At 41.2% G+C, this 24,519-nt stretch overlaps 1 protein-coding gene and 1 long non-coding RNA gene across 4 annotated transcripts in view; one reads left to right on the forward strand and one right to left on the reverse strand.

Annotated features, from left to right (window-relative positions):
• The window catches only part of kif26ba (kinesin family member 26Ba), a 77,770-nt gene extending 58,566 nt beyond the window's left edge, over positions 1 to 19,204 (forward strand). Inside the window, exons 9-28 of one of the 3 annotated variants that reach the window (XM_088992801.1) lie at positions 247 to 363; positions 868 to 1,054; positions 1,179 to 1,368; positions 4,158 to 4,329; positions 4,977 to 5,294; positions 5,363 to 5,533; positions 6,112 to 6,244; positions 6,369 to 6,600; positions 6,789 to 6,890; positions 7,029 to 7,156; positions 7,387 to 7,566; positions 7,642 to 7,910; positions 8,091 to 8,733; positions 9,042 to 9,913; positions 10,593 to 10,825; positions 10,906 to 11,055; positions 11,182 to 11,408; positions 12,394 to 12,641; positions 13,641 to 13,791; positions 17,205 to 19,204. In XM_088992801.1, coding sequence (XP_088848927.1) covers positions 247 to 363; positions 868 to 1,054; positions 1,179 to 1,368; positions 4,158 to 4,329; positions 4,977 to 5,294; positions 5,363 to 5,533; positions 6,112 to 6,244; positions 6,369 to 6,600; positions 6,789 to 6,890; positions 7,029 to 7,156; positions 7,387 to 7,566; positions 7,642 to 7,910; positions 8,091 to 8,733; positions 9,042 to 9,913; positions 10,593 to 10,825; positions 10,906 to 11,055; positions 11,182 to 11,408; positions 12,394 to 12,641; positions 13,641 to 13,791; positions 17,205 to 17,353 — 4,872 coding nt within the window. In that variant the 3' untranslated portion in view covers positions 17,354 to 19,204. The remainder of the gene's footprint in view (positions 1 to 246; positions 364 to 867; positions 1,055 to 1,178; positions 1,369 to 4,157; positions 4,330 to 4,976; positions 5,295 to 5,362; positions 5,534 to 6,111; positions 6,245 to 6,368; positions 6,601 to 6,788; positions 6,891 to 7,028; positions 7,157 to 7,386; positions 7,567 to 7,641; positions 7,911 to 8,090; positions 8,734 to 9,041; positions 9,914 to 10,592; positions 10,826 to 10,905; positions 11,056 to 11,181; positions 11,409 to 12,393; positions 12,642 to 13,640; positions 13,792 to 17,204) is intronic. The other 2 variants (XM_088992804.1, XM_088992802.1) reach the window with 2 other exon arrangements.
• Positions 38 to 12,542, reverse strand: LOC148900821 (uncharacterized). Its single transcript, XR_016114508.1, has 5 exons — positions 12,428 to 12,542; positions 4,136 to 4,293; positions 1,171 to 1,391; positions 798 to 921; positions 38 to 350 (listed from the first exon to the last, which is right to left on the reverse strand). It is a non-coding gene; the product is annotated as an uncharacterized LOC148900821 (long non-coding RNA).
• Positions 19,205 to 24,519: the final 5,315 nt, after the last annotated feature.

Genomic DNA, 24,519 nt, shown 5'->3' on the forward strand with positions numbered 1-24,519 from the left:
ACTACAAACACGTACTGCTTTTAGAATTTTTCGCATTCCCACTCGACAAAGTACACTTGCACTTTTCACAGACAATTATTTTCAACATATTGAAAGACATTTTTTGGGACTTTTTAGGAGTTGAACTATCCAAATTTGGCCAGATTTGAATCAAAACAATGGAAATTGCCTTTAGTTATACAGTGAAATGTGTCATCCTACTGATCTAACTTTACTGTTTATTGATATGGGCGTGTTTCTAAAAAGGTTTGGGGCAAAGACGAGAACCTGAAAGACTTACTCTCAGAGGTGGCCACTGGGAGCTTGCAGGATGGACAGTCACCTGGGGTCTACCTGTGCGAGGACCCCATCTGTGGCATGCAGGTAAAAACATATCTCCGCAAATGAGCCTCAATCTGAACAATTGTAATTGTTGTGAATGAGTAAACAACATCAAAATAAAGATGGTGTATGTAAAATCTTTTGAGCAATGGAACATGTACCAGACATGTCGTCTGAAATTAGTCCCCCAACCCTGGCCAGTCCAATGACAGTGCCAAACAAATGAAAACTGTGTACGTTTGATGTTATATTGTTATGGGATTAGGGGGTGTGATACTAGCACATCTGTGAAATCCCTCACTAATCTGACATAATCTCATCAGTAATGATACCCCACAGTAAAGCAAGCGCACACACTCATACACACACCTCCCCCCCCACCGACTCCACGCACACACATTAGGAAAGCGTTAATTGAATAAGGCAATCATACAAGCGCATGCTCGGTGGCTTGCACAGCAACATGGATAGTTTACCCTCTTCTCTTCTCAAATTGGCTGTCTTCTTACATCCTCATCCCTCTTTTCCCGTCCGTCCTCACCACAGCTCCAGAACCAATCCGAATTGCGCGCTCCGACGCCAGAAAAGGCAGCCTGGTTCCTGGACGCGGCCATCGCGGCCCGCCACAGCAGTCAACGTACCGACACCACCGAAGAAGACCACAGGAATTCGCACATGTTGTTCACATTGCATATTTACCAGTACCGCATGGAGAAGACGGGCAAGGGAGGAAGTGAGTTCTTACCAATCAAATTTAAAATACACTGTGAAAACGGCTCTCTTGTTTACAAACGTTCGTTTAACATTCCCCTTGCACATTCCCTAAACACTCCATTGAATCATTGCCACCTTGCAAGTGTCGGGAGGTCGCAGTCGCCTCCATCTGCTTGACCTGGGCAGCTGCGACGTTGGTATCCTCGAGGGCGGAGTACTGGGGAAAGGCAGGGAAAATTCTTCGCCCAGCACGGCGCCTCTTTGCCTTTCCCTGTCAGCTCTCGGCAATGTGATCCTGGCCCTGGTCAACGGGAGCAAACACATCCCATACAAGTAAGCTTCAATGTGGATGTCACCTGCAAACATAAATGGATCAAAAAACAAATGTTAATCATCCACAAAAGTCAGTGAAGGAAATATAGTCAAAATGAGCTCGAGTCTTTAAACTTTTATGTTGGCCGTGTAACTGCCCGAACCCCCTAAAAAACGATGTACAGACGCTCCCAACCTTACGAACGAGATACGTTCTGAGCAGTCGTTCGTAAGGTGTATTTGTTCGTATGTTGCTTCAGTGCTATATTTTGTATGGAATGTACGTTTAAAGGACAACCAACACCATTTTTGTGTTATCGAACTGACATCAGAAAAAGCGTTTTATAGCATCTAAAATACCCAAAACACGCAGGCTGATATTTTTAGTCAAATGCAAAACACCAATAAAAATCACTTAAAGTGTCCCAAAACTGCCACAAAATGAGCTTGGAACTCGTGAGATTCAGAAAGTCTTGTTCGTGACACTCCTCCACAAACTGCCTTGCTCCAGAATCAAAACAATGGCTTCAGAGAGTTCAGATTCTGAGAAATGCATTCTTGTTACTCATCCAGTTATGAATATGATTCAAATAGTTCTGAAGAGGAAAGCATAAATGTTTGCAATCGATTAAAGAAGTCCTTCTGTGTCAATTTGAGCCGTTTGGACTCCAATGTAGCGCTCAGAAAATGCAAAAGATGGCGTACAAGCTGCGTTGGAAATGGGCTGAAATGGGCTGGGAATTTGTGTAAACTTACACCTTCTTTATGCGTGCTACGGCAATTGGCTGCGACACACAACGATTCACCATTGCGTTATTTATGTACTTTTGCTTCTAATTTCGCGATCAACACGGTGTTTTCAGACAAAAAAAAGTACCCAAAATGCATTGTGTGTCACTTTGTCGTTCAGGGGCGTTCCCTCCGTGATGTCACTTCGGGCATTGTCATCAACTCAAAAACAGGACTTCCTGAATACTCAGTGCGACTCTTAAAACGTAAAATATAGTTATATGCGGTGGAATCTTTGTAAAATACGCTCAGTCGAAGTCATTTGAAGTGATTTTACAAATTATGGACGCAACTTGTCCGGAGGTGTCGGTTGTCCTTTAAGTCAAACATTCACATCTACGATTGTAGTACGATGACATATATCCTTGGGTCTTCAGTAAACCATTACTGAAGCTGCTGGCACGTAATTCAGTAATTACGTATCATCAGAAATTACTGTTTGTTATGCATTGCGTCCTCCTGGAGCGTCAACTGTGAAGAGGGACTTCCTCCCCGCCCACATACTGTACACAGCCAATTGTAAGCGAGCTCGGCGGATCGGGGCCTGAACTTATTAACAAAACTTCAGCATAGCCGCATGCTGATTGGTCAGCCTTGGTGTTTGTCGTGTAAACATCCAGTCCTTGAAAGCTCCAAAGTGTCTGTGTGCATGCGTGTGCAGAAGCACAGTACGCAGCCAATCGCAAGCAAGCTTGGCTGGAAAAAGGTGCGCAATACAAAACTAATTAAAGCATCTCTGTCTGAACATTTTTCGACATACTGTACCAGCAAAAATGTTCGTATGTACCGTTATTCGTAACTCGAATGTTCATAAATCGGGGAGCATTTAGGGATTTCAGTGAGAACCTTGCACAAGGTTAACCAATTTCGAGAGCAAAATCAAGAGCTGTATTGGAATTAAGAAAGGGAAGTGGCAGTTGTTTTTTTTCTGTCCACGTTTTAGGGAATCAGTGCCAGAAACAACACCTGCTCTTGCATATTCATCACAGTGGTCTAGTGATGAAAGCTGCAAGACGCTCGAACGATAAATAGTTGAAGGGAACAAAAGGCAGAGGACAAATGGCAAAAGAACAAAAAAAATAAACAAAACCAAAAAGGCAAACATTTTTTCAGTAGGAATTAGCGGTTGTACATTATGCAAATCTCTCTGTATAGCTTTCCTTTAATCCGTGTCCTTATTTTACCTTCCTTCCTGCCTTCTTCTTGAGGCTATGTGGCTGTGTGCGCCGTGGTAGGATAATTAAATCACCAGCACTTACATTTACATGGTCAAATAAGATCACTGAAGTTGAATGAGCACTTTGGTGGCTGTAACTAATGTAATGTGGGATTTGGAAAGGGGATTTAGACTACACAAGGCTCAAGTGAGGGCATGTCACTTCAAGGCAATAGTGTTGAAGTACTTGATAAGAATATGTTTGGTAAGGCTTTGGCCATGTTTGATTTGAAGCCACAAAGAGCTTGACGATATGGCCTTTTAAGGAATACTTGTGACCATTGTATTAAAAAAAATCAGCACATTTAAGTTCTTCCAAAAGACAATGATGAACTTCCAATATTAGTCTGCCTAATATCTGCAAGACTTCCCTGAAAATATTTGTGCTTGCCTGTAATATCCATAGATAGAACAGAATGAGTTTAATCTATAATCTATTGATGAAAAGGTTTCTTCAGCTATCATCTGTACTTCTTTGAAGGTGTTGGACGTTTCGGTCCTCATCCGAAAAGCTTTGTCAGCGAACTAAAATTGTGCCAGAGCTACCAGCACAATTTTAGTTGCTGATGAAGCTTTTCAGATGAGAAGCAAAATGTCCGACATGAAACCTTTTCATCGATGGACCACTCCTGTACAACTGAGAGCGTACAAAGATGCATCTATCGTCTGTTCCGCCTCTTAATCATTGGCATAATCTACCGTTGTAAAATGTTTTCAGGCTTTCTGAGTCATAATATTAATAACCCTTCAAATGACATCATCAACGTATACCATTTACAATACCTTCTTCTGTGTCGTTCATAAGGGACAGCAAGCTGACCATGTTGCTGAGGGAGTCGCTAGGCAACATGAACTGCCGCACCACTATGATCGCTCACATCTCGGCCTCGCCGGCGGATTTTTCGGAAAGCCTCTCCACCATCCAGATCGCATCCCGTGTCCTACGGATGAAGAAGAAGAAAACGAAGGTCACCGTTGTGAGTCGAAATAAAACATTTGCTTCATTTATTACATTTCAAAGCAACCTTAACTGGAGCAGTGTCTCACCACACGTAGCTGGTGGCCCTGTGTTGCAATTAGCAGAACAATGATTGTTCTTGAATGTATGTTACTGGGACGCCCTCTGGTCCAAGTGTATAATGACACAGCATAATTCAAAAAGGTCTCATTTATTTTAAACGGGACAAGTTGCAACGCAGAAATCCAATAAATACTGCTAAGCAACAAGTGGCCATGAAAATGCTGAAATAGCAAGTTTATAGAACTTTTAGTGTCGGTGCAGTGGGATGAAAAATAACCAAAATCTGTTTTTTAAATCTATTTGACTTTGTCTTAACAGAAAATAACACTGCTCTCCTCTACAAAATGTTTGACTGGCTCAATAGAAGAAAAGTCAAAGCAGACATCATTATAATAAACAATATGCTCATCCCAAAATGGAGATGATCAAATGAGCTATCAGACTGCAATACAGATGAGATATTAATATCCGTTCCTTGGATGAAGACTGTTAAAAATAGATTTGTTCATTCTGTATTTGTCACTCTCCTATGGAGCACAAATTGAATATACCTTGTCAAAAAATAGAATTTTCTGTCGCTGTGTCATCCTTCACTGTCCTCAGCAGTACACCTCCAGCTCCTCTGGAGGAGAGAGCTCCTGTGAAGAAGGTCGCATGCGTCGGCCTACCCATTTGCGGCCTTTCCATCACCGCGGCGACCCCAACTCAGACCTCCCACTGCTGCGCCTGTCGAGCGACCAGGATGAACAATACTCAAGTAGCGAGCAGTCATGCGACACTGTCATTTACGTGGGTCCCAACGGGGCCGCTATGTCAGATAGAGAGTTGACAGACAATGAGGGTCCGCCGGAGTTTGTGCCGATCATTCCCGCCCTGCTGCGAGGGAAATCCGAGGTGCTACAAAGTCAAGTGGTCCAGAAGGTAAAGGAAGTTTAGGTGACAATCCGACATAAACGATTTGATGAATGATTTCTCAAGTTCTGCTTCAGCAGCAACAGCCCGAACCTGAGACCCAGGACCAGCAAAGTGGACCATCTCAGGCTCAGTCGATACTCGGGCAACCATTGGCCTCTGTGCCTGAAGAGGGGGCCGAGTGTCTAAAATGCAACACCTTTGCTGAGCTGCAGGAGAGACTGGACTGCATTGATGGCAGTGAGGAGGTGAAGCGCATGTCATAATCCTGAAACATTAACCTTAACCTCAACAGTAGCCAAAATGGAACTGTATAGTGCCACTTAGCAGTTTTTTTGACGACGATACTAGTGCAGCGTGTTCTACCGGAAACAAATTCCTTGTGTGTTCTACATACTTGGCAATAAAGATGATTCTGATTCTGATTCTGATTCTGATTGTGATTCTTATGATGAACAATGGAGTGACAAACATTTGGAGATCCTGTATTGTAGGAAATATTTTGTAGCAGCCCAGTATTTTTAGGTTTCATATCTTGAAATTTCTTTCAGAACAAGAGGCAATATTTTCCGGTTGAGGCGTTTCATAATATGAAAATTTCAGATGAAGAGATGTTCATAAATTGAAGTACCACTGATTATGTTTTCCCATTAGCTATGCTGGGCAGGACTGAAATATTCCACATCCAAGCTGCACTATCTCCCGTTTTTATTATTTAGAGTCACAACGTCTAACAAGCCATCAAAAGAAAGAAAATGCCATCTAGGCCTACAATTAGACTGCGCTCATAATGAAAATAGAGTTCTTTGCCATTCATTCTGTTCAGGTGGCAAAGTTTCCCTTTGAGGATGTTCTGGTCTGTAAACAAGGATCCAAAGATCCACGTTTCGCTTCTGAGGATTCAGTCACTCCTGCTGAGAATTCCTCGGTTGCTTCATTGGACACAGAGGCCAAAACAGGTGAATTAATTGCATTAAAATAATATAGCGTGCCATTGTCATCTTTGTGTTCTCTGTGTGTAAACAATCTATCATCAACAAGATGAATTTCATCACCAAAGTAAATCAAACATTACTCCCCCAGGTAGTGCAGTCCAGCTCACTTCCTCCTCAACAGAACGTTCTAGAAGAAAGACCAATGAAGAGCAGCTGCAAGATATCAAGGAGGTGGTGGAGGAGGCGGAGCTGGCTCAGACCATTATCCACAGTCTTGCTCAGAGTTCCGGGTCCACCTTCGTGTCTGGCAGTAGGAATGTGACAGGAAGCACTGCATCGAACCCTCTTCACAGGTCAAAGGCCTCACTCCAAAATGACAAGTGAGACAATATTGAGTTATCACATTGGGACTTCCTATGAAGAAAATTATGAAAAACATTTTACAGAATAATAAACCACAATAGTAAAGAAAATTGAACATTGTAATCTTGAACTAATTTGAGGTGTGTACAATAAATTTTCTGGAGCCATCTTGTTGTTAAAAAAATAAAAAATGTCATCTGGACAGCCGTGAAAATCTGACCAAGGGAGTTAACACAGAGGGTAAGACACGGCCACTGGGATCCCCACGCCTTGGAATCGCCAGCCTGACAAAAACGTCAGAATACAGGTGAAACTCAATATCATTCATAAAATTATGTACCATTTTAATAAGGTAATCATATTGTTTTCAGTCTTCCGTTATATTCCTTATACTGGCATGTGTACTTACAAATGAAAATGCAGTAAAATTTCTTGGTGTCACCAGACCTCCGTCTTCGCCATCTCAGCGGTGTAAAGTGTACACTCAGAAGGGAGTTATCCCAGCAACATCCCCACTGGCTTCACACATCTCGGCACAGGATGGACAAGCAACAGAAGCTTTGACCTCTGACAGTATGTCTTTCTGTATATCTCCTGGTTGTATTTGGATTACAAACTGTTAGCTTGATTGGAAGAAAAATTCACAAAAGATTCAGTGTCTTTTCTAAGTCATCAACTGGCTTGTGCCGAGTCCAGGGTGGTGCCACTTTCCCCAAGTGAACTGGAATTGGAGGAGTAGTAAAGAAAATGCTTGCCGATCAATGGGCCATGTAAATAAATGACTATATGCTATATGTTTGCAGGCAGTCTGGCTGCAGACAGTGGTCGTTCCTCCACTGAGTGTCCACTATCCCGAACATCTCCTGCTGGTATGAGTCCACAAGTCAAAGATCCAACTCCATCCCTGTCTACCAGCTTAGGCTCTGCAGAAACACTCTGTGATGATGACGTCCCTCCGATACCATTGGATATACATCGGGATGGTGAGTGAAAAACTTCTGTGTTTCAACTACTGAAGGGTCTTGAGGTCTGAAATAATACAGACTTTACCACTGCAGGACTAGCTGGACATCATTTTCTGGGTGACGAGTTATCAGTATACACAGAGGCTGCAGGAGAAGAGGAGACATTTAATGACACAGCTCTCATGATGACACAGCGTCTGACCTGTCGCCCACCGAGCATTATTAGCTTCAATAGTGACTGCTACTCTGTAGACGGCCAGCCCGGTGGAGTTCTCACAAGCCCAATTGAGGATGGGGGCGCCGAGAGCTTTCATGTGATTGCAACAAGCTCTGCAGTTGCAGAGATTGTCGCCAGAGCAGAGGTTGGTGTGCTTGAGACATAATGTTTGATATTTACTTTGACAAACACAGAGTGAACAGCTCGTAAAATAAATATGGAGGCAGTCATCCCATTACTGCCAGAACCCGATGATTTCGGCATGTGTCTGCTTCTTATACTGGTACACAAGTTCTTTATTCTTGTGAATGAAAATTTTCCACAGGTAACAATGGCCAAGCTGCATATGGAGGGGGATACGATAGCCGCTGTGATGACACCTGTCGCCTCCTGGATGAGTGATCTGAGTGGGTGCAGTGAGGGTGATCACTCGCTTCACAGCTTCAGCCAGTCCCAAAGTCATCAAGGAGAAGCCTTGGCTGAACACAACCACCTTTCCTTGGGACTAGATGGATCAGGAGATAATGGAAGCAGCGTGTATTTTAGAAAAGGGAGTCTGGGTGGAGTGATGTCAGAGAACAGAGGGGTGAGGGAAACACAAACCAAGGACAGGTTGAGAAAAATGCCCCCATCTATGGCTAAAACGACCATCCAGTCTTTGACAGCACCCGGGAACCACACTACCTTCAGGACTCCAATCAGTACTCACTCCAGTGTAGCTGTCAAACAGATGGCCTTGCAGGAACCGACTCTATGCTCTTCACCAACAAAATTCAATACACAGCAGTTAGCTTCTATTTCCAGTGAGATGAACTTTGAGGACCCTTGGCTGGTGCGTGTAGGGGAGGATGTGAGGCCTAATGAGGAAGTCAGGCCAGTGAAGGGTGATGCGGATAATTCGAAGAGCCAATCGAGGCAAAGGACCGAGACAGCTGGAAATGGGAACCTTGAACATTTCTGCAGGGATGGTAAGAAAATACCTCTTTCTTTTGCCTCTACCAAACACAAAATTAGATGTTTTGTTTCATTTAAATTTTATTAGCTGGTTGATTAGTTACACAGACTACACATAATAAGGTTTGGTTGGTACTGTCCACCCCAGAAATGGTCGTCGGTATCAAGCCATCCTGAAAGAACTTCTAAACTGGAATCAAGAACATCGTAAAAAAATCAGTTTGGCCTTGTCCAGCAACTTTCCTGACTCTGAATAATTACAGATTGTCGATGAAATGTGGATTACAACTGGAATAACTGCTTTTAATTCTTTTGTCTACAGTCGAAGATCATAGTGGGTCAAATTCAAGCGGAGAGGTAGTATCATCTCCGGACTCCTTCAAGAGAGTGGTGGATGGTTGTGAGATGGTCACTGGTGTTGCCCAAGGAAAAGGCTCGGTTGATACCTACAACCCAGAAATCCACCGAACCGCCAGTCTCCCTCGTGCATGGCATCGTCTGAACCGCCTTGACGACTTGGAGAAGACAACCGAGTACAAGAATTTTGCTACCACCTCTTCAACACCCTGTAGTCCGCGTGCCACACTTGACCGCCGGGGATCAACTGGAAGACAAGGTTTTTTCTCCCACAAGAGGAGTGGGATCCCGCCTTTGCCACCTGTGCGCAAATCCAGCCTTGACCTACGTAACAGGGCCTCCAGTCCACTACACCAGCCCATCCATGAGGTCTCTATGCCGGGCAGCTCTTCAGATGAAACATGTGGCACCAGACAACATGTCTCCAGTGTAGACAGTGGCAGACTCTTTAGCGCTAAGCTGGAGCAACTTGCAAGCAGAACTAACTCTCTTGGCCGAGCCCACAGTGGATCGCACCACTATGACTGCTTCTCCTTGGAAAGGGCTGAAAGCCTCCGAGGAGGAGGATCTAAGGGGGATGGCTCCATACCCCGTACTGGTCGCAGCCTCACTCGCACCGGAAACGGCTTTGGAGGTAGTCCTGGTCCGAGTCGTGCCCCGCAATCGCCTGCCAAATCAAGCGGTCAGTCCAAAATCTCAGCTGTCAGTAAGCTGCTCATGAGCAGTAGTCCCAAATCCAGGAGTCTGTCTGCCTCCAGCACCAAGACTCTCAGCCTTTCTACAAAGTCTCTGAGAGAAGCCTCCAGTAGAAGTTCAAGCCTCCCCCCTAATGAAAAAGTATGATTTTATTTGTATGAGATTTCACCAATAATAAGAATAATACATTTCATTTGTAAACGCTTTTCACAATACAGTGATACCATGACTTCCAATTGCCTCACATCACATATTTTTAAACAATCGCTTGGTCACTTGCTCTGCTTTGGGTTGCACGCTAAAATTTAAATTACTACCAAGCCTCAGACATGTTATTGCTTGAGTTACACACACACAACAAAAAATCTTCTGGGACAGAGTGGGGCCATGTCCTCACTGTCATCAAATTGACCGACCGCAATGAGAAACTTTCTTGCAATGAAGGCTATCTGTGTTGTGGACCTGTTTGAGGCTCATGAGTGGGCTACGCTCCTATAGCACATTTACAACATGACAGTTATTGTGATGTTCATCTAGTCCCATTCATTCATTTTCTGTTCCTTTCTGCTCACAAGGGTTATTGGGTTGCTGGAGCCTAACTCAGCCATCTTCAGGCAGTAGGCAGGGGACTCAGCTTGTCCCAATATACAGAAATTATTAATGCCATTTATTTATGTTTTGCATTTTATCACGCTGCTTGAAACCAAGCAGGGGGGGTTAAGGTCAAGGTAGTAAACTATAGTTTATTAACTCAGATTGATGCCTGTCGCCTATGAAATCCCATCAATCTTTATCCTCAGCCTTGTGTCTGCTTCCACAGCCACAAAGCACCATTCAGGGCCCTGTGCAGCAGCAGGGATCCTCTCCATCATCCTGGTCTACGCAGTCTCTGAGCCGGAGTCGAGGGGGTGGTTTGGCTGGCAAGCTGCCCCTGCGGGCTGTCAATGGCCGTATCTCAGAGCTTCTCCAAGGAAGTGGCGGTTCACGTTCCAGGAATCATGCCCACGCCGGAGGGGTAGATTCAGCGGAGGAGAAAGTAGCTGGAGAGACAAGGTTGGTCAGTTTTAACCCATCAAAGACTTTCTCTTGACTAGCCAAAGGCAGTCATTAAATAATGTTTTGTTCCATTGCAGTGGAGGGGGACTGGTGGCAGGAGTTGTTGCTGGAGGAGGGCCAGGGGAGGAAAGGACAGCAATGGTCCAAAGCCTTCCTTCTCCCTACAGCAAGATCACTGCACCACGAAAACCGCATCGCTGCAGCAGTGGCCATGCCAGCGATAACAGGTATTCAAAGAGTTTTATCTGTAGACTGTTTGAACAATATACTTTGATCCAGCCAGTACTTTGGCTTTTGTTGTTTCTATAAATACTGTATTATCAAAACAAGGATCTGCTTTTGGCATTCAACAGCAGTGTCCTGAGTGGTGAACTGCCTCCGGCCATGGGTAAGACGGCCTTGTTCTACCACAGTGGAGGGAGCAGTGGCTACGAGAGCATGCTAAGAGACAGCAGCGAGAACACAGGAAGTACTTCCTCGGCTCAAGATTCGCTGAGTGAGCACAGCTCGGCCACCACCTCATCCAGACGCAGCTCCAAGAGCAATAAGAAGAGCAGAAGCAACACTGGACACGTAGGAGGTGAGGTGTTTGACTACTTTTTTACAGGATTGTGAAAATAAATGAAATAAAATGGCAATGAAATTTCACGGTGATTAAATGTGCAGCGTTGGGTTTTAGTTTTCCTACATGTGATAATGTTATTATGACCAATTGCGCTTTCTAAAGGTCGGCCATTTTCAAGCAACCTTCCAATTACTTCCCCTTATTAACTTTTTATTGATATTATGGATTAATTTAATGGGCAATTGGGGAGGGACTGGCTTAGCATTGCATGCAGGGCTTTGTTGTCGTGAATTACAGCAAACAAAGAAAAACCATGAAATGCAGGCACAATGTCATTTCCTTACATGCAAGTTCCTCTCACTGATCATAAAATACAGAATGCCCTGAAAACACTGCATACAACTTGTTAAATCTATTGTCTATTAAAGGGTTAATTGTAAAGTTGACGATAATACAAAATATTAAGGCCACACTAAAATTAGAAATAATGTGCGTATGCGTGTGTGTGTGCGCGTGTGGAATGTGCTTGCGCAAGGAGTCAGGTAGGAAAGGTGACCTCGACCAACCATGTGTGAAATGATCGAGGGGAACCGCTGCTGCTGGCTATAATGAATCTACATTCACTCGTACGCAAGAGCATTAAAATGGCTGCCAAATCACACACCATTGCCTGAGCATGACGATGGATATGTGCATCAACTCACTTTTGACACAAGAACTCAGCATAGTGTGTGTCTGGCATCTGATGATTAATTTAAATTGGATGCATGGTAGTAGAGTGCACAAAAGTTTGGATTTGCATGCATTTTTTAAGGCTTACTCAGTGTCAAAAAAGTGTGTTGCGAAATGAAGGCAGGGGCAGAAGTTAACTGTCGTTGAGATGCATTGTGACCACGATCCAGAAAATGTCATTCACTTTTCTGCCAGTATCTCCCTTGCATTGTAATTAGAGACACTTGTCATTCTATTTTTTATTCTGTGTCAATTATAAACATTTTAGGACTCCAGCGTCGTCGGCTGATTCCGGCACTGACCTTGGACTCCTCCATGTCTCCTCACCGCACCGTCAAACAGGCAGCCACATCCTCTTCTTCTTCCTCCTCCAGTCCCGGTGCATACTGGGTGGATGGTCCACTGGGACCGCCCGGCTCTGCAAACCCACGAGGTCCGGGAGCCATGGCGGAGGCCTTTGAGATCAAGGTGTACGAGATTGATGATGTTGAGCGCCTGCAAAAGAGGAGGGACAAGGTGGGGACCAATGACAGACAAAGTCTAATATTTTATAATTACCCTGAGCAGTAGACTTCAATATTTCTGGGTGTTAATTGTTATTTACACGGCACACTGTAATAAAACTACTCAGCGAGATATTGATACACGGGACATGCCACATCATTTGAGTTGGATTGTGGTCAGGACTCTGACGAGACCATTCGAGAAAGCATGTGTTCTCCTGTTGAAGCCATTAGTTGTAAATTTACTTCTACTGTCTGCTGGTAATGCAGACTCTCCAGTTAAGCTTCAAATGGTCTTCAAGTCTTCAGCAAAACAATTTGAGAACTCTGCCCTGGTCCAGTCCCTGAAGTATCAAAGTACTCCCTATCATGAATCTGACTGCACCATAGTTCACAGTTGGGAAGAGGGATTTGATGGTGGTGTGCTGTGTATCACCACCCCCCACCCACTCCCCTCACAAATAACGCACACCCAGCAGGGAACTTTGTTTTTTGCCCTACTAGAAATTAAATTGCACTTCCATTACCGTAGACGGCATCGGCTCTATCATTGTCAGAGTTCACAGAGTGCTTAAACCAATTTTGTAGATACATGACAGTATTAATAGTTGCAGAGGAGTGTGAGAACAGGGGACGGGGTTTCACAAAATATTTGTTTTACAGACTTTAATTATTGAAGAGGAATATTGATGAGAGTTAATAAAATCAAAGCGGTCTTTGAAAGTATTCACATTTTTAGGCAAATGTCACATATTGGATGCCAAATGTAATTTATGTTTTAGAGTTGCACTGCCATATATTAATTTGATGCGAAATGATAGCACAGTGTTGTTTGGCAGAAAGAAAAGCATAAAATCCCAGTCATTTTCTTCAGAGAAGCACTAAAGCTCCTGCGCAGCGTCCCTTGGCCGCCAGCAGAGCTCATCGGGAGCAGTCTATGAAATGTGATTGTATGCAAACTCCAAACACCTCAATAGATTGTGCGCTCACTTTATAGCCATGTGTGTGTCAGGGGACGGTGTATGTCAATGGAAAGCTTCACCTGCTGGAGCACCGTCAGCAGCGCATCAGCGAGGTGCGAGCCAAGTACCAGTGCTTGAAGAAAGAGTTGGAACAGACAAAGCAGTACCTCATGCTGGAGCCTCACACGTGGACCACCCAGTGTAAGTGGACGTTTACAATTTAGATGTATATACAGTATCAGTGTCTGAAACTCATGACAAAAAGTTAGCGGACACCAAGGCAGACAACTCTGAAAAGTTGCCTGCCCCATTTTTCACAACTTGAAACACAATAAGATGACTAATCGCAAAAACAAACAAACATTGTTTTAAAGTATTAAGTATTAAGATAAGTATTTTTAATTAAAGGACAACCGACGTCACTTTTTTGTTTGTGAACTGACATCAGAAAAATGTTTTATAGCATCTAAAATACCCAAAACACGCAGTATGATATTTTTATTCAAATGCAAAACACCAATAAAAATGACTGAAAGTGTCCAAAATCAGCAAAAAATTGAACTGTGAATCGGGCATTTTCAGAAAGGCCCCGGCCCCAGTTTGTGACATTACGCCAAGACGTCTTGCATTGCTTGAGAATCAAAACAATGGCTTCAGATTCGGAGAATATGCTTTCTTGTTACACCTCCAGTTATGAATATGATTCAAATAGTTCTGAAGAGGAAAGCATACATGTTTGCAATTGATTAAAGAATTTATTCCATGCCATTTTGAGGCAACATTGGGGAGAAACAATCACGAGAAAAGAGGCACAAAAAGGCTACCTCCTGCGGCCACCTCCGTTTCCACAGGCTGATAAATTCCTTATATGGAGCTTGGACACCCTCTTCTGGCGGCTTTTGGGTGCAACACAAGGTTTTCAGACCAAACAATACAGCAAAATACATTGACACGATGGAAGGACTGCTACAATGTGTCTTTTTTCCAGTCAGGGGGCGTTCCTTTAGTGACGTCAGGTATGGACTCGTCACCAACTCAAAAACAAGACTTCCTGAACATTCAGCGCGAGTCCTAAAACGTAAAATGTAGCCATATGTGGTAGAATCTTTTTAAAATACGCTCAGTAGAAGTCATTTGAAGCCATTTTACAAATTATGGAAACAACTTGTCTGGAGACGTCGGTTGTCCTTTAAGGATGTACCTACCACAAACGCTCACTTGCTTAATTTATCGTAAATATCCCTTGCTGATGATTTTGATCCAGTTGTCGTCTGTCCATACACTGTTCGGCATGTTGCACAATGCAATGTTTGCCACGTGAACTCCACGATGCTTTTAATAATGATACATTAATTTCTAAGCGCCTTTCAAAACTCTCAAGGACACTTTACAGTCACGGGATAATGTACATTTACGTTTTTTAGCGTCATAAATTTTGTTAGCTTCTTTTGAATCTTTCTTCTGGGGCTGAGGTCTGTGCATCTACTTTGGAAAATGATATGCAAATGCACGACCTTATAACGCTCGGGAAAGTCCGGAAGCAAAAAGCAGGCTTCTGATTGGCTGCCGTGCCGAGTATGTAAATTGACAAACTAACCGAAATTCCTAATTTCCCAAACCGAACGAAGATTTCAAATCGAAATAATTTATTCAGATTTCAAAATCTTTGTTTAAACGTTTGACTTAAACGTTTGACTTGAAAAAAATCTTTTTTTTTTTTAAGACGTTTTTGTAAGTTGTACACCCGACGTTATTTCAGACACTGACAGTATATATTATATATGCATATAGACTCAATAGCTGACGTCATGATGACAACTCGGTGGAGAAGCTCGATTCAATATCGTATGCATGGAGACATAATGAACATGGCACTCCGTGTGACTTTGCTTGAGGGTTCATTGTTAGGGCAACAACGTCAGAGCTCACAAACTGGATGCGCTGTTTTTTTTCTCGGATGAATGAGGATGGGAATGCAGGAACATGATCAGACTTGGCCAGAAGAGTCTCAGTGCAATCACATCAAAAGGGGACATTACAGTTGGGTTAAAGTGCATAAAAGCCTCATTACAAAGATTAAGTGGAGCAAAAAACTGAAGAGTCGCTGTAAATGAATACCAAGTAGCAGTTAATGCTATGATAAATAACTCAGTGAGGATTGGTGAATGGTTTGATAACAATGAAAATATTAATATATTTATTATTATATTTATTAATTTGACACCCATGAGGTGTCAACTTAATTAAACACGAAGCAACATGTTGGCCTTATGTGTTGAAGGAATTTGAATCAGTCAACATATCACAGAATAGTTGGTGGAAGAATGACATCTGGCCCAACAGGAACATTCATAAAATTTCAATATACAGTAGTAAAAAAAATATTCTTCCCGAGTTCAAACAAAATAATGTAGAGTTCCAGATATTTATCAATAAATATTTCAAGTATGGGGAAAACGTCTTGAGCAGGAAAATTGTGGAATATATATCCAGTAAAGGTAACACCCGAGTTACGACCACCCGTACTTACGACCACGACCGGCAGACCCCCTTTTTATTTTTTTTATTTTACGCCTGGGACCGCAACGAGCAAGCAGCCGGCAACACCTACTACAATTTTGAGCAGCCAGCGTGTGACACACTTGCACAGCAATCTACTATATGACGACACAATACAGTAGTTATACAGTGCAGATACTGTCTTGGCAAAATCTCCTGTAGTACTGTACACTGATTTTTTTCCTTCGGCGACCGCCTGAGACCGAGCGTGTGTGTCGGGCGACCTTTTCTGGCTGTTAGCAAAACGATTTTTCTTTACGTATGTAATTTCTTCAACCCACTATACAAAAGCTAATATATATAAATCGTTAATATGAAATATAAAGTGATAAATACAACAATAAAAGCTAAGTATAAAATTTATAAATGAACTGTAAACAGTTTTGTATACATTACAGGTACAGTTATACAATAAGAAAAATCGATAATATGAAATGTAAAATGATAAAAATGACACTAAAAGTTATACAATTTATAAATGAACTATAAACAGTTTGGTATATAATAGCATTCAATAGAAAACTTTGATTAAAAACAATAGATTGACATTGCATACTATCCTGACATGTAAACGTCACGTCGGCCATTTTGAATGGATTTCAACTGAGACACTAAAAGGTATGTATAACATTTATAAATGAACTGTACAGTAAACAGTTTTGCATACATAACAGGTACAGTTATACAATAAGAAAAATCAATAATATGAACTATAAAATGATAAAAATGACAATAAAAGTTATAAAATTTACAAATGAACTGTAAACAGCTTGCTTAAAAACAACAGATTGACATTGTATACTATCCTGTCGCGTAAACGTCACATTGGCCATTTTGAATGGATTTCGACCGTTTTGTCAGAACAGGACCCGGTCGTAACTCGAATGTTACCTGTAGTTCAAATTTAGAAGTAAATTAGGTTAATCGAAAACCTTCACTTTTCGTCAATGACTAAATCTGTACTTGTTTGTCGGCCAGTAGTTGTTATTTTACTCAATTTTTTTTTTTTTTTTGCAAATTACCTTGACGATGTTTTCGCTTCTCTTGTCATCTAGTCGAGCTCCAGCAGGTCTATGAGGTGGACTCACTGGAGTATTTGGAAGCTCTGGAGACGGTGACGGACAAACTGGAGAATAGAGTGAACTTCTGCAAAGCTCACTTGATGATGATCACTTGCTTCGACGTGTCCTCCAGACATCGGTAACCGCACAGCGGGAAGGCGCAACACTTTTTCTCTCAAGATAAAAACTGCTCCCAAATAAATGCTTCTTGGCTGGATTTCTTTTAAAAGGATGGGGTGGGGAGATTCACTCACTCCCTCTCAACTTGAAGGTAAGCAGGGATTGTGATGGATGAATCAATTTGAGATGTACTGAGATCGCTAAACAGCCATTGGGGTGAGCCTGTCTGTTCATCTGGAAGGACAGAAGAGCTGAACAAGCAGTTTATGCGGAAGCTTTCAAACAACCAACTGGTGGCAAAGGACCCATACCGCCATCTTTGTTTTTTTTGGGGGTTGATTTTATAGCATCTTATAGACTGAGATAAAACAAGGAATCTGGGGCTCACAGCATGCCCCATTTTGCAGTCATTATAAAACAAAAAAGAAAAAAAAAAGACCAAGAGCAAGTCAGAGTGAAAAGGACAAATCAACTTGATGAGGAAAAAGTGCCTTGTGAACATTTCAACAATACAACACTACATACAGTTTGGTGTTAAAACACAAAATATGATTATCTTTGATAGATTCATTGCTGTCTGGAAATATGACATAACTGTGTGTCACTATTTACATATAGGGTCAAAATCCAAATAGGCAGGGTTCAAGTTATGCGGGAGCTGAGGCTCAGAGAGTAAATTGATCCATCTGTGGGGGTCTATTCTGATCAATCCATCTGTTTTTTTTCAATGGCAATCGTCTTTCATTTTGGTCACGGGTGAGCTGGAGGCTAACCCATCTGACTCCAAACTCCAAAAGTAAAACAGTGTTGCCTTGAGATATGAATTGACTTCATCCATGGACATGTTTGCAACTCAAAACACGGCTATTGCAAATTATCTTTCCTTGAGGTCATGAATGGGAATGCCATGAAAATTAAATGTTTCTTAGGAAATCCTTTACCTTGTGAAAACAACAATTAACCCATTCACTGCAGGACAATTTTTAAAAATTTGTCCAGTGCCAGGGTTTTTGTCATTTTCACTATAATTGCAGGATCCACAGAATATTGAGTTTTCGGACGACATAAACATTCAATGCAGTGGAACAAATCTTAGACTCTCTTCTTTCATCAGAAAAAGAAGTTAATTCCTGGGTTATATGGGTCTGGAGTTATCTGAGTTTGAAATGGGGTCGGCTGTACAGAAGGCAAATGCCGTCCACTCATGGGAGGGAAAAACATTGCCAGAGGTCTGACCAGCGCTTTATCGGTACACCCCGCAAGAAAAACCAAAACCTGAAAAAATTTGGAAATAGAACTGGATGTCAAATACATTCGGGAGTGGAAGTCAATGAGTTTAACCGGAATCAAATACGATATAAATAATTCCAATTAATTATTTGCAAAACTTTCTGGGATTGTGCAACAAAGAAGTATTTCACTCAGTAATTGTAAGTGACTCAGTTATCTGCACTGATCGCCATTTTTTTAAGGAGAGATTAAAGAATCTATGCCTGTGGGTATTACTGCCTGTCCACATGTGTTGCTGCAACATTTGTGTTCAAATAGCAGTATTTTAAAGGACAACCAACGCCTCCGGACAAGTTGTGTCCATAATTTGTAAAATCACTTCAGACCCCTATATTTTATGTTTTAAGACGCGCTGAATATTCAGGAAGTCTTGTTTTCGAGTTGATGACGATGCCTGACATCACGTCAGGAACGCCCCTGACCAAGAAAGCGACACACAATGCATTTTGGGTACATTTTTTCATCTGAAAACAATGTGTTGATCACAAAATTAGAAGGAAAACTACATAAATAACGTGTTGGTGAATCGTTGTGTGTCGCAACCTATTGCAGTAACACGCATAAAGAAGGTGTAAGTTTTTACACAAATCAGCCCATTTCCAACGGAGGTTGTGCGCCATCTTGTGGATTTTCTGGGCGCTACATTGCAGTCCAGACGGCTTGAATTGATACGGAAGTACTTCTTTAATCGATTGCAAACATTTATGCTTTCCTCTTCAGAACTATTTGAATCATATTCATAACTGGATGAGTAACAAGAAAGCATCTTCTCCGAATCTGAACTCTCTGAAGCCATTGTTTTGATTCTGGAGCAAGGCAGTGTGTGACCAATAGTGAAGTCACGAACAAGGGGGCGGGACTTTCTGAATCTGCCCCGTTCCGAGCTGATTTTGTGGCAGTTTTGGGACACTTTAAGTCCTTTTTATTTATTTATTTGACTAAAAATATCAGCCTGCGTGTTTTGGGTATTTTATATGCTATAAAACGTTTTTCTGATGTCAGTTAGGAAACAAAAAAAATGATGTCGGTTGTCCTTTAAATCATTATAATTATGTATAATATTATGGCATTGCCCTATATGTGTTAGCTTTAAGCTAGTGAACTTAAAGGTAAAGTTGTGTTGTGGTTTGTGATTAGTTCGATAGTCAAGTAGCTGGGAGTCATTAAATGGTTTGAAGCCTTTTTTTAAGGATTCGTTCAGTCTGCCAAGATGCTACATGTTGTGGACTGAGCCACCCACACTATACATTACATCACTTCGCAAAAGTTTTTGATAAGTAGTAAATGCCCCATATCTTAAGGCAACACTGTACTATGTATGTTAAAAACGATGGGGCTCCCTAAACCCAACCGTGAATGTTGTGTGTGTGTGTGTGTGTGTGTGTGTGTGTGTGTGTGTGTGTGTGTGTGTGTGTGTGTGTGTGTGTGTGTGTGTGTGTGTGTGTGTGTGTGTGGCACCCTGTCAAGCTAACGCTGAACTCGAACCCTGCTTGTACTGGATGTTGACATTGACCAAGAGACCTCAATTAAATAACTTAAAAAAAGAAAAGGGACCAAAAATGTGATGATACTTCAGTCAGCACAAAATGTTAAAAAGAAATCAAATTGAGTTTATTATGCTGGTGTTTTAAGCTTGACTTTTTACTCCTAAACGTTCCTACGCTGCTAACTGATGTTGGTCGGCCGTGGAAGCTTTTCCATGTCCGCAAAGCAGCGCAGGAATGTTTCTTTCCCCTCGGCGCATCCATCGATCGACGCCTGTCTGTTGTGTTCGTGTTGTTCTGCTCTATTTGTAAAGACGCCCAATGACTTGTCAATGTGTGTGTTTTGTAATATGTGTGTTTTATAATAACCAAAGGCAATGGGACCATGTAGAGATTCTCGACGCATTCAGTGTGACTTGGGGGTGGGGTATTAAGCGTCTTTGCGGGTATCCTTCACGTCAGTGATGTTTTCTCGACTTTATGTCATGGATCTGCAACACTTCAGCTAATGAAGCCTTCACACAGACGTCATGTTCGCAATTAGTGAAAGCCTCGGAGGCACTAAATTGGAGTAAGCCGTGAAAGAATTATTAACCATGGAAAATGGAGCTTATGTTTAAAGGACAACTGACGCCCCGGACAAGTTGTGTCCATAATTTGTAAAATCACTTCAAATGACTTCTACTGAGCGTATTTCACAAAGATTCCACCGCATATAGCATTATTTTACGTTTTAAGACTCGCGCTGAATATTCAGGAAGTCAAGTTTTTGAGTTGTTGACGATACCTACCGTGACGTCACGGAAGGAACGCCCCTGACCGAGAAAGCATCACACAATGCATTTTACAGTACAGTACTTTGTTTGTTCTGAAAACTTCGTGTTGATGGCGAAATTAGAAGGAAAACACATAAATAACGCGATGGTGAATCGTTGTGGATTGCACCAAGACTACTATTTGATACAAGCCAACACAAATTTCCAGCAGACAAATCAGCCCATTTCCAACGGAGCTTGTGCATTTTCTGAGATGCTACATCTCAGTCCAGATGCCTCAAAATGACACGGAATTACTTCTTTAATCGATTGCAAACATTTATGCTTTCCTCTTTAGAACTATTTGAATCATATTCATAACTGGATGAGGAACAAGAAAACATCTCCGAATCTGAAGCCATTGTTTTGATTCTAGAGCAAGGCAAGACGTCTTGGCGTGACGTCACGAACAAGGAGGCGGGACCTTCTGAAACTGGCCATTTCCGGTTTCATTTTGAAGTAGTTTTTGGACACTTTAAGTCATTTTATTGGTGTTTTTCATTTGACTAAAAATATCAGCCTGTGTGTTTTGGGTATTTAAGATGCTACAAAACGTTTTTTCTGATGTCAGTTAGGAAACAAAATAATGGTGTCAGTTGTCCTTTAATTGAATAAGGCCATTCAATAAGTAATGCATTCCTACGGTGCTATTATCAATGAGAGAAAATTGCGGCAATGTCGTTGTCTGTAACCGCGAACAAAAATATTTACACGTATTAATATATAATGAAATGAATGCGGGAAAAAAAGATGAAATTCAGAGGTTGTGATCTCTGCTGGTTTCTGTGTGTTCTACATGATTTGATATCCTTCTTAATGGTGCTTGAGATGCTCTAAATGTTTGTACAAATATAAATCTATGAAAGTGATTTGTGTCAAAAAGAACCTTTTAAAAATCTTTTCACGATAGCAGCTTGGATACTTCACTACCCTCTCCGTCTGAGCGATTTGTTTCTCAGTTTTCAATGTAGACCAAACGAGAGGAGAGAAGGTAACATCGGGTCATAGGAAATAAACTGAGGTTTTGGACCTTTCCATGGCTGGCTGACTAAGTGAAAGTCATTTATCTACACATGCGTAGGTAGACAGGAGGTAATCTCTCGGGAACGACCGAAACGCTGAAGCATGTTTGATAAACTGGCCTTGTGATGTGTTTATACACAAGAGTGTGCAACATCGGAATGTTTACTATTTTTTTTCTCATAGTGGAACAAAGTCTATTTATTTCACCTATTGTGTATTTATTTAAGCCTTACCATGTTTAAAGGTTACTATGCATTTAAGATAAAAAAGAGGAAAGATATATACTTTGCCAAACATATTAAATATACTAAATGTGTTTTTCAGGCCCAAAATGATTCATATACTGGCTATACTTACTGAATCCCTTTATATTATATAATAAAGACAACCAACTATAAAAGTTCATTAAAAAAAGACCATTTCTGTTTCTCTCCCTTAATATAAATACATAAAAATAAACAAACAAACAAGAAATAAAAATGAGTCTCAATTGGATAGAAGTCAATAGTTAATATGGTGCTAAGGGTAAAACATTGTTGAAAAAAGAAATCTGATGGAAACATGGAATACAGTATTATAAATAACTGTCTTGCTTAAAAGCCATTAGCTGCATTCTGCTTTCATTTTCACTTAAAATGTGTTCAAGGTATGAATAATTGGAGGTTTAACTGTATATACTATGCACATATCAATTATATACTCAGCTTGTATTTCTTTTGGCCATACTGTATTGAGAGTTGAAAACAAAAAGAAGAAAATAAATGCTTTGAAGAATTTGATACATGAAACAGTATTTACTCCGGTTAAGGTAACCCTGTTCTCAAACTTGGTTCATGGACAAATGTCTTTTTGATGTTTGTGGATGTCAGAATTGACAACCAGAAGTGATCATTTTGTAAAAAAAAAAAAAAAAAAAAATCAAGTTAACTCAAATCCCAGGTGACATTGGTCAACATCTGTGTGCCAAATATTTTAACCAGAGATGGAAGCAAACTTTAAATTACAAGAATATCATTATTATTATTAGAAGAAGAAGAAGAAGAAGAAGAAGAAGAAGATCAAATTTGAAAATGTCTTGAAAACACCATGTGCAAGGACAAATAAAGTCTAATAAAGGCAAAGCCAATCCAATCCAATCCAAAGAATACAAATAAAAATTACATCTGTGTCAAAAATATAATTTGTGACAAATAAAACCATCTCTGGTTAAAATTGTGTTTTTTTCTTTTGTCAGTTCGAAGTGGCAATCAACAGAACGGACGATTCAAAAATGGCATAATGAGTGGAGGTCAGTGTGAAAAATCCCAAAGCACGCCAAGTGTGATATTCTCTGTGCATGATTGGAGTCTTTTTGATACAGCGTTGTCGGTAGACAAAGGAGGTGGCCGAATGTAAATAAAGGAATGTATTCAACCAATTTGACGTCCATTTGCTTTATTGGAAAAGTACATCCGGGCGGTACAATCGGCCAATCACACTTTACATTGGATCAGATCATCTAGAAAAGTGTTTTCCAAAGTGGTGTTCAGATGGATGTAACCTCAAAAATGAAGTCTCAGAGGGCGCCATGTTGTGTCAATTTGCCATGCCATTTTATTTCCAGTATGTCTCCCAAAAACGAAATGCCGTCTTCGGTTCAAGCCACGTGATTGGTCAAGAACGCAGGAGTGAGGGGGGTAAACATTAAAGAGACAGGCAGACGACAGCGAGAGAGTGATAAAAACACACACATACACACACACGAAAGGGAGACGACAGAGCTTGAAATAAAAAAAAAACCAAAGTGAAAAAAAAAAAACAAAAGTGAAATGGTGAGAAAATGGATAGAAAACAGTGAAATTTGAACTTGATTCAACTTTGATAGTTAGAAAGCAGAGTGTATACTGGACGGTTAAAATATCCCATCAATTAGGCTCCACAAATAACCTGCACAAGCCATCTGTATACTTGATGCAAAAGGCTATCAACCCAGCTAAACAGAACACAAACGATGAGGAACTAGGTAAAATTATCACAGAGAAAGCACCTAGAAGGGATCATTCCTCAAGATGGTGAAAGAAGGCTACGTCCTCATCAAGTGTTTAATGCCGATGAAACCGGCCACTCCATTCCATCAAGCCATCAACGACCATCACAAAGGTAAATAAAACTACTTAATTATATAGTACAGTTTATGTCTTTAATTACAATATCATAGCATATTTATTATACATAAAATAAGGTATATTTTGTGTAGTTTTAAGGCTTAGAAAATTAGAAAGTAGAAAAGTATGTTTTATGGGGACCTGGGAACAGATTATTCTCATTTTAATGGTTTCCTATGGGAAATTAATTTTTGGGGTACACGCTTTTTGCCTTACACACTCTGTCTGGGAACCAATTACGTTCGTAAGCGAAGGTATCACTGTATATGTAACTTTGGGGGAATAAATCTGCTGTGAAGAAAACTACCCATGCGTCTAGTTATACCCTACTTTGCAGTACACCTGCACCAGGCATAAGAACAGTGCCCTAAAGATGAGAGTGATGTTAAGGTAAATGAATCAAAAATCACTTGGTGCGCATATTTGGTGAGGT

The sequence above is a fragment of the Hippocampus bargibanti genome, linkage group LG03, assembly GCF_051943395.1.
Source record: "Hippocampus bargibanti isolate YZ-2025 linkage group LG03, ASM5194339v1, whole genome shotgun sequence".
In the NCBI taxonomy this organism is placed as follows: Eukaryota; Metazoa; Chordata; class Actinopteri; order Syngnathiformes; family Syngnathidae; genus Hippocampus; species Hippocampus bargibanti.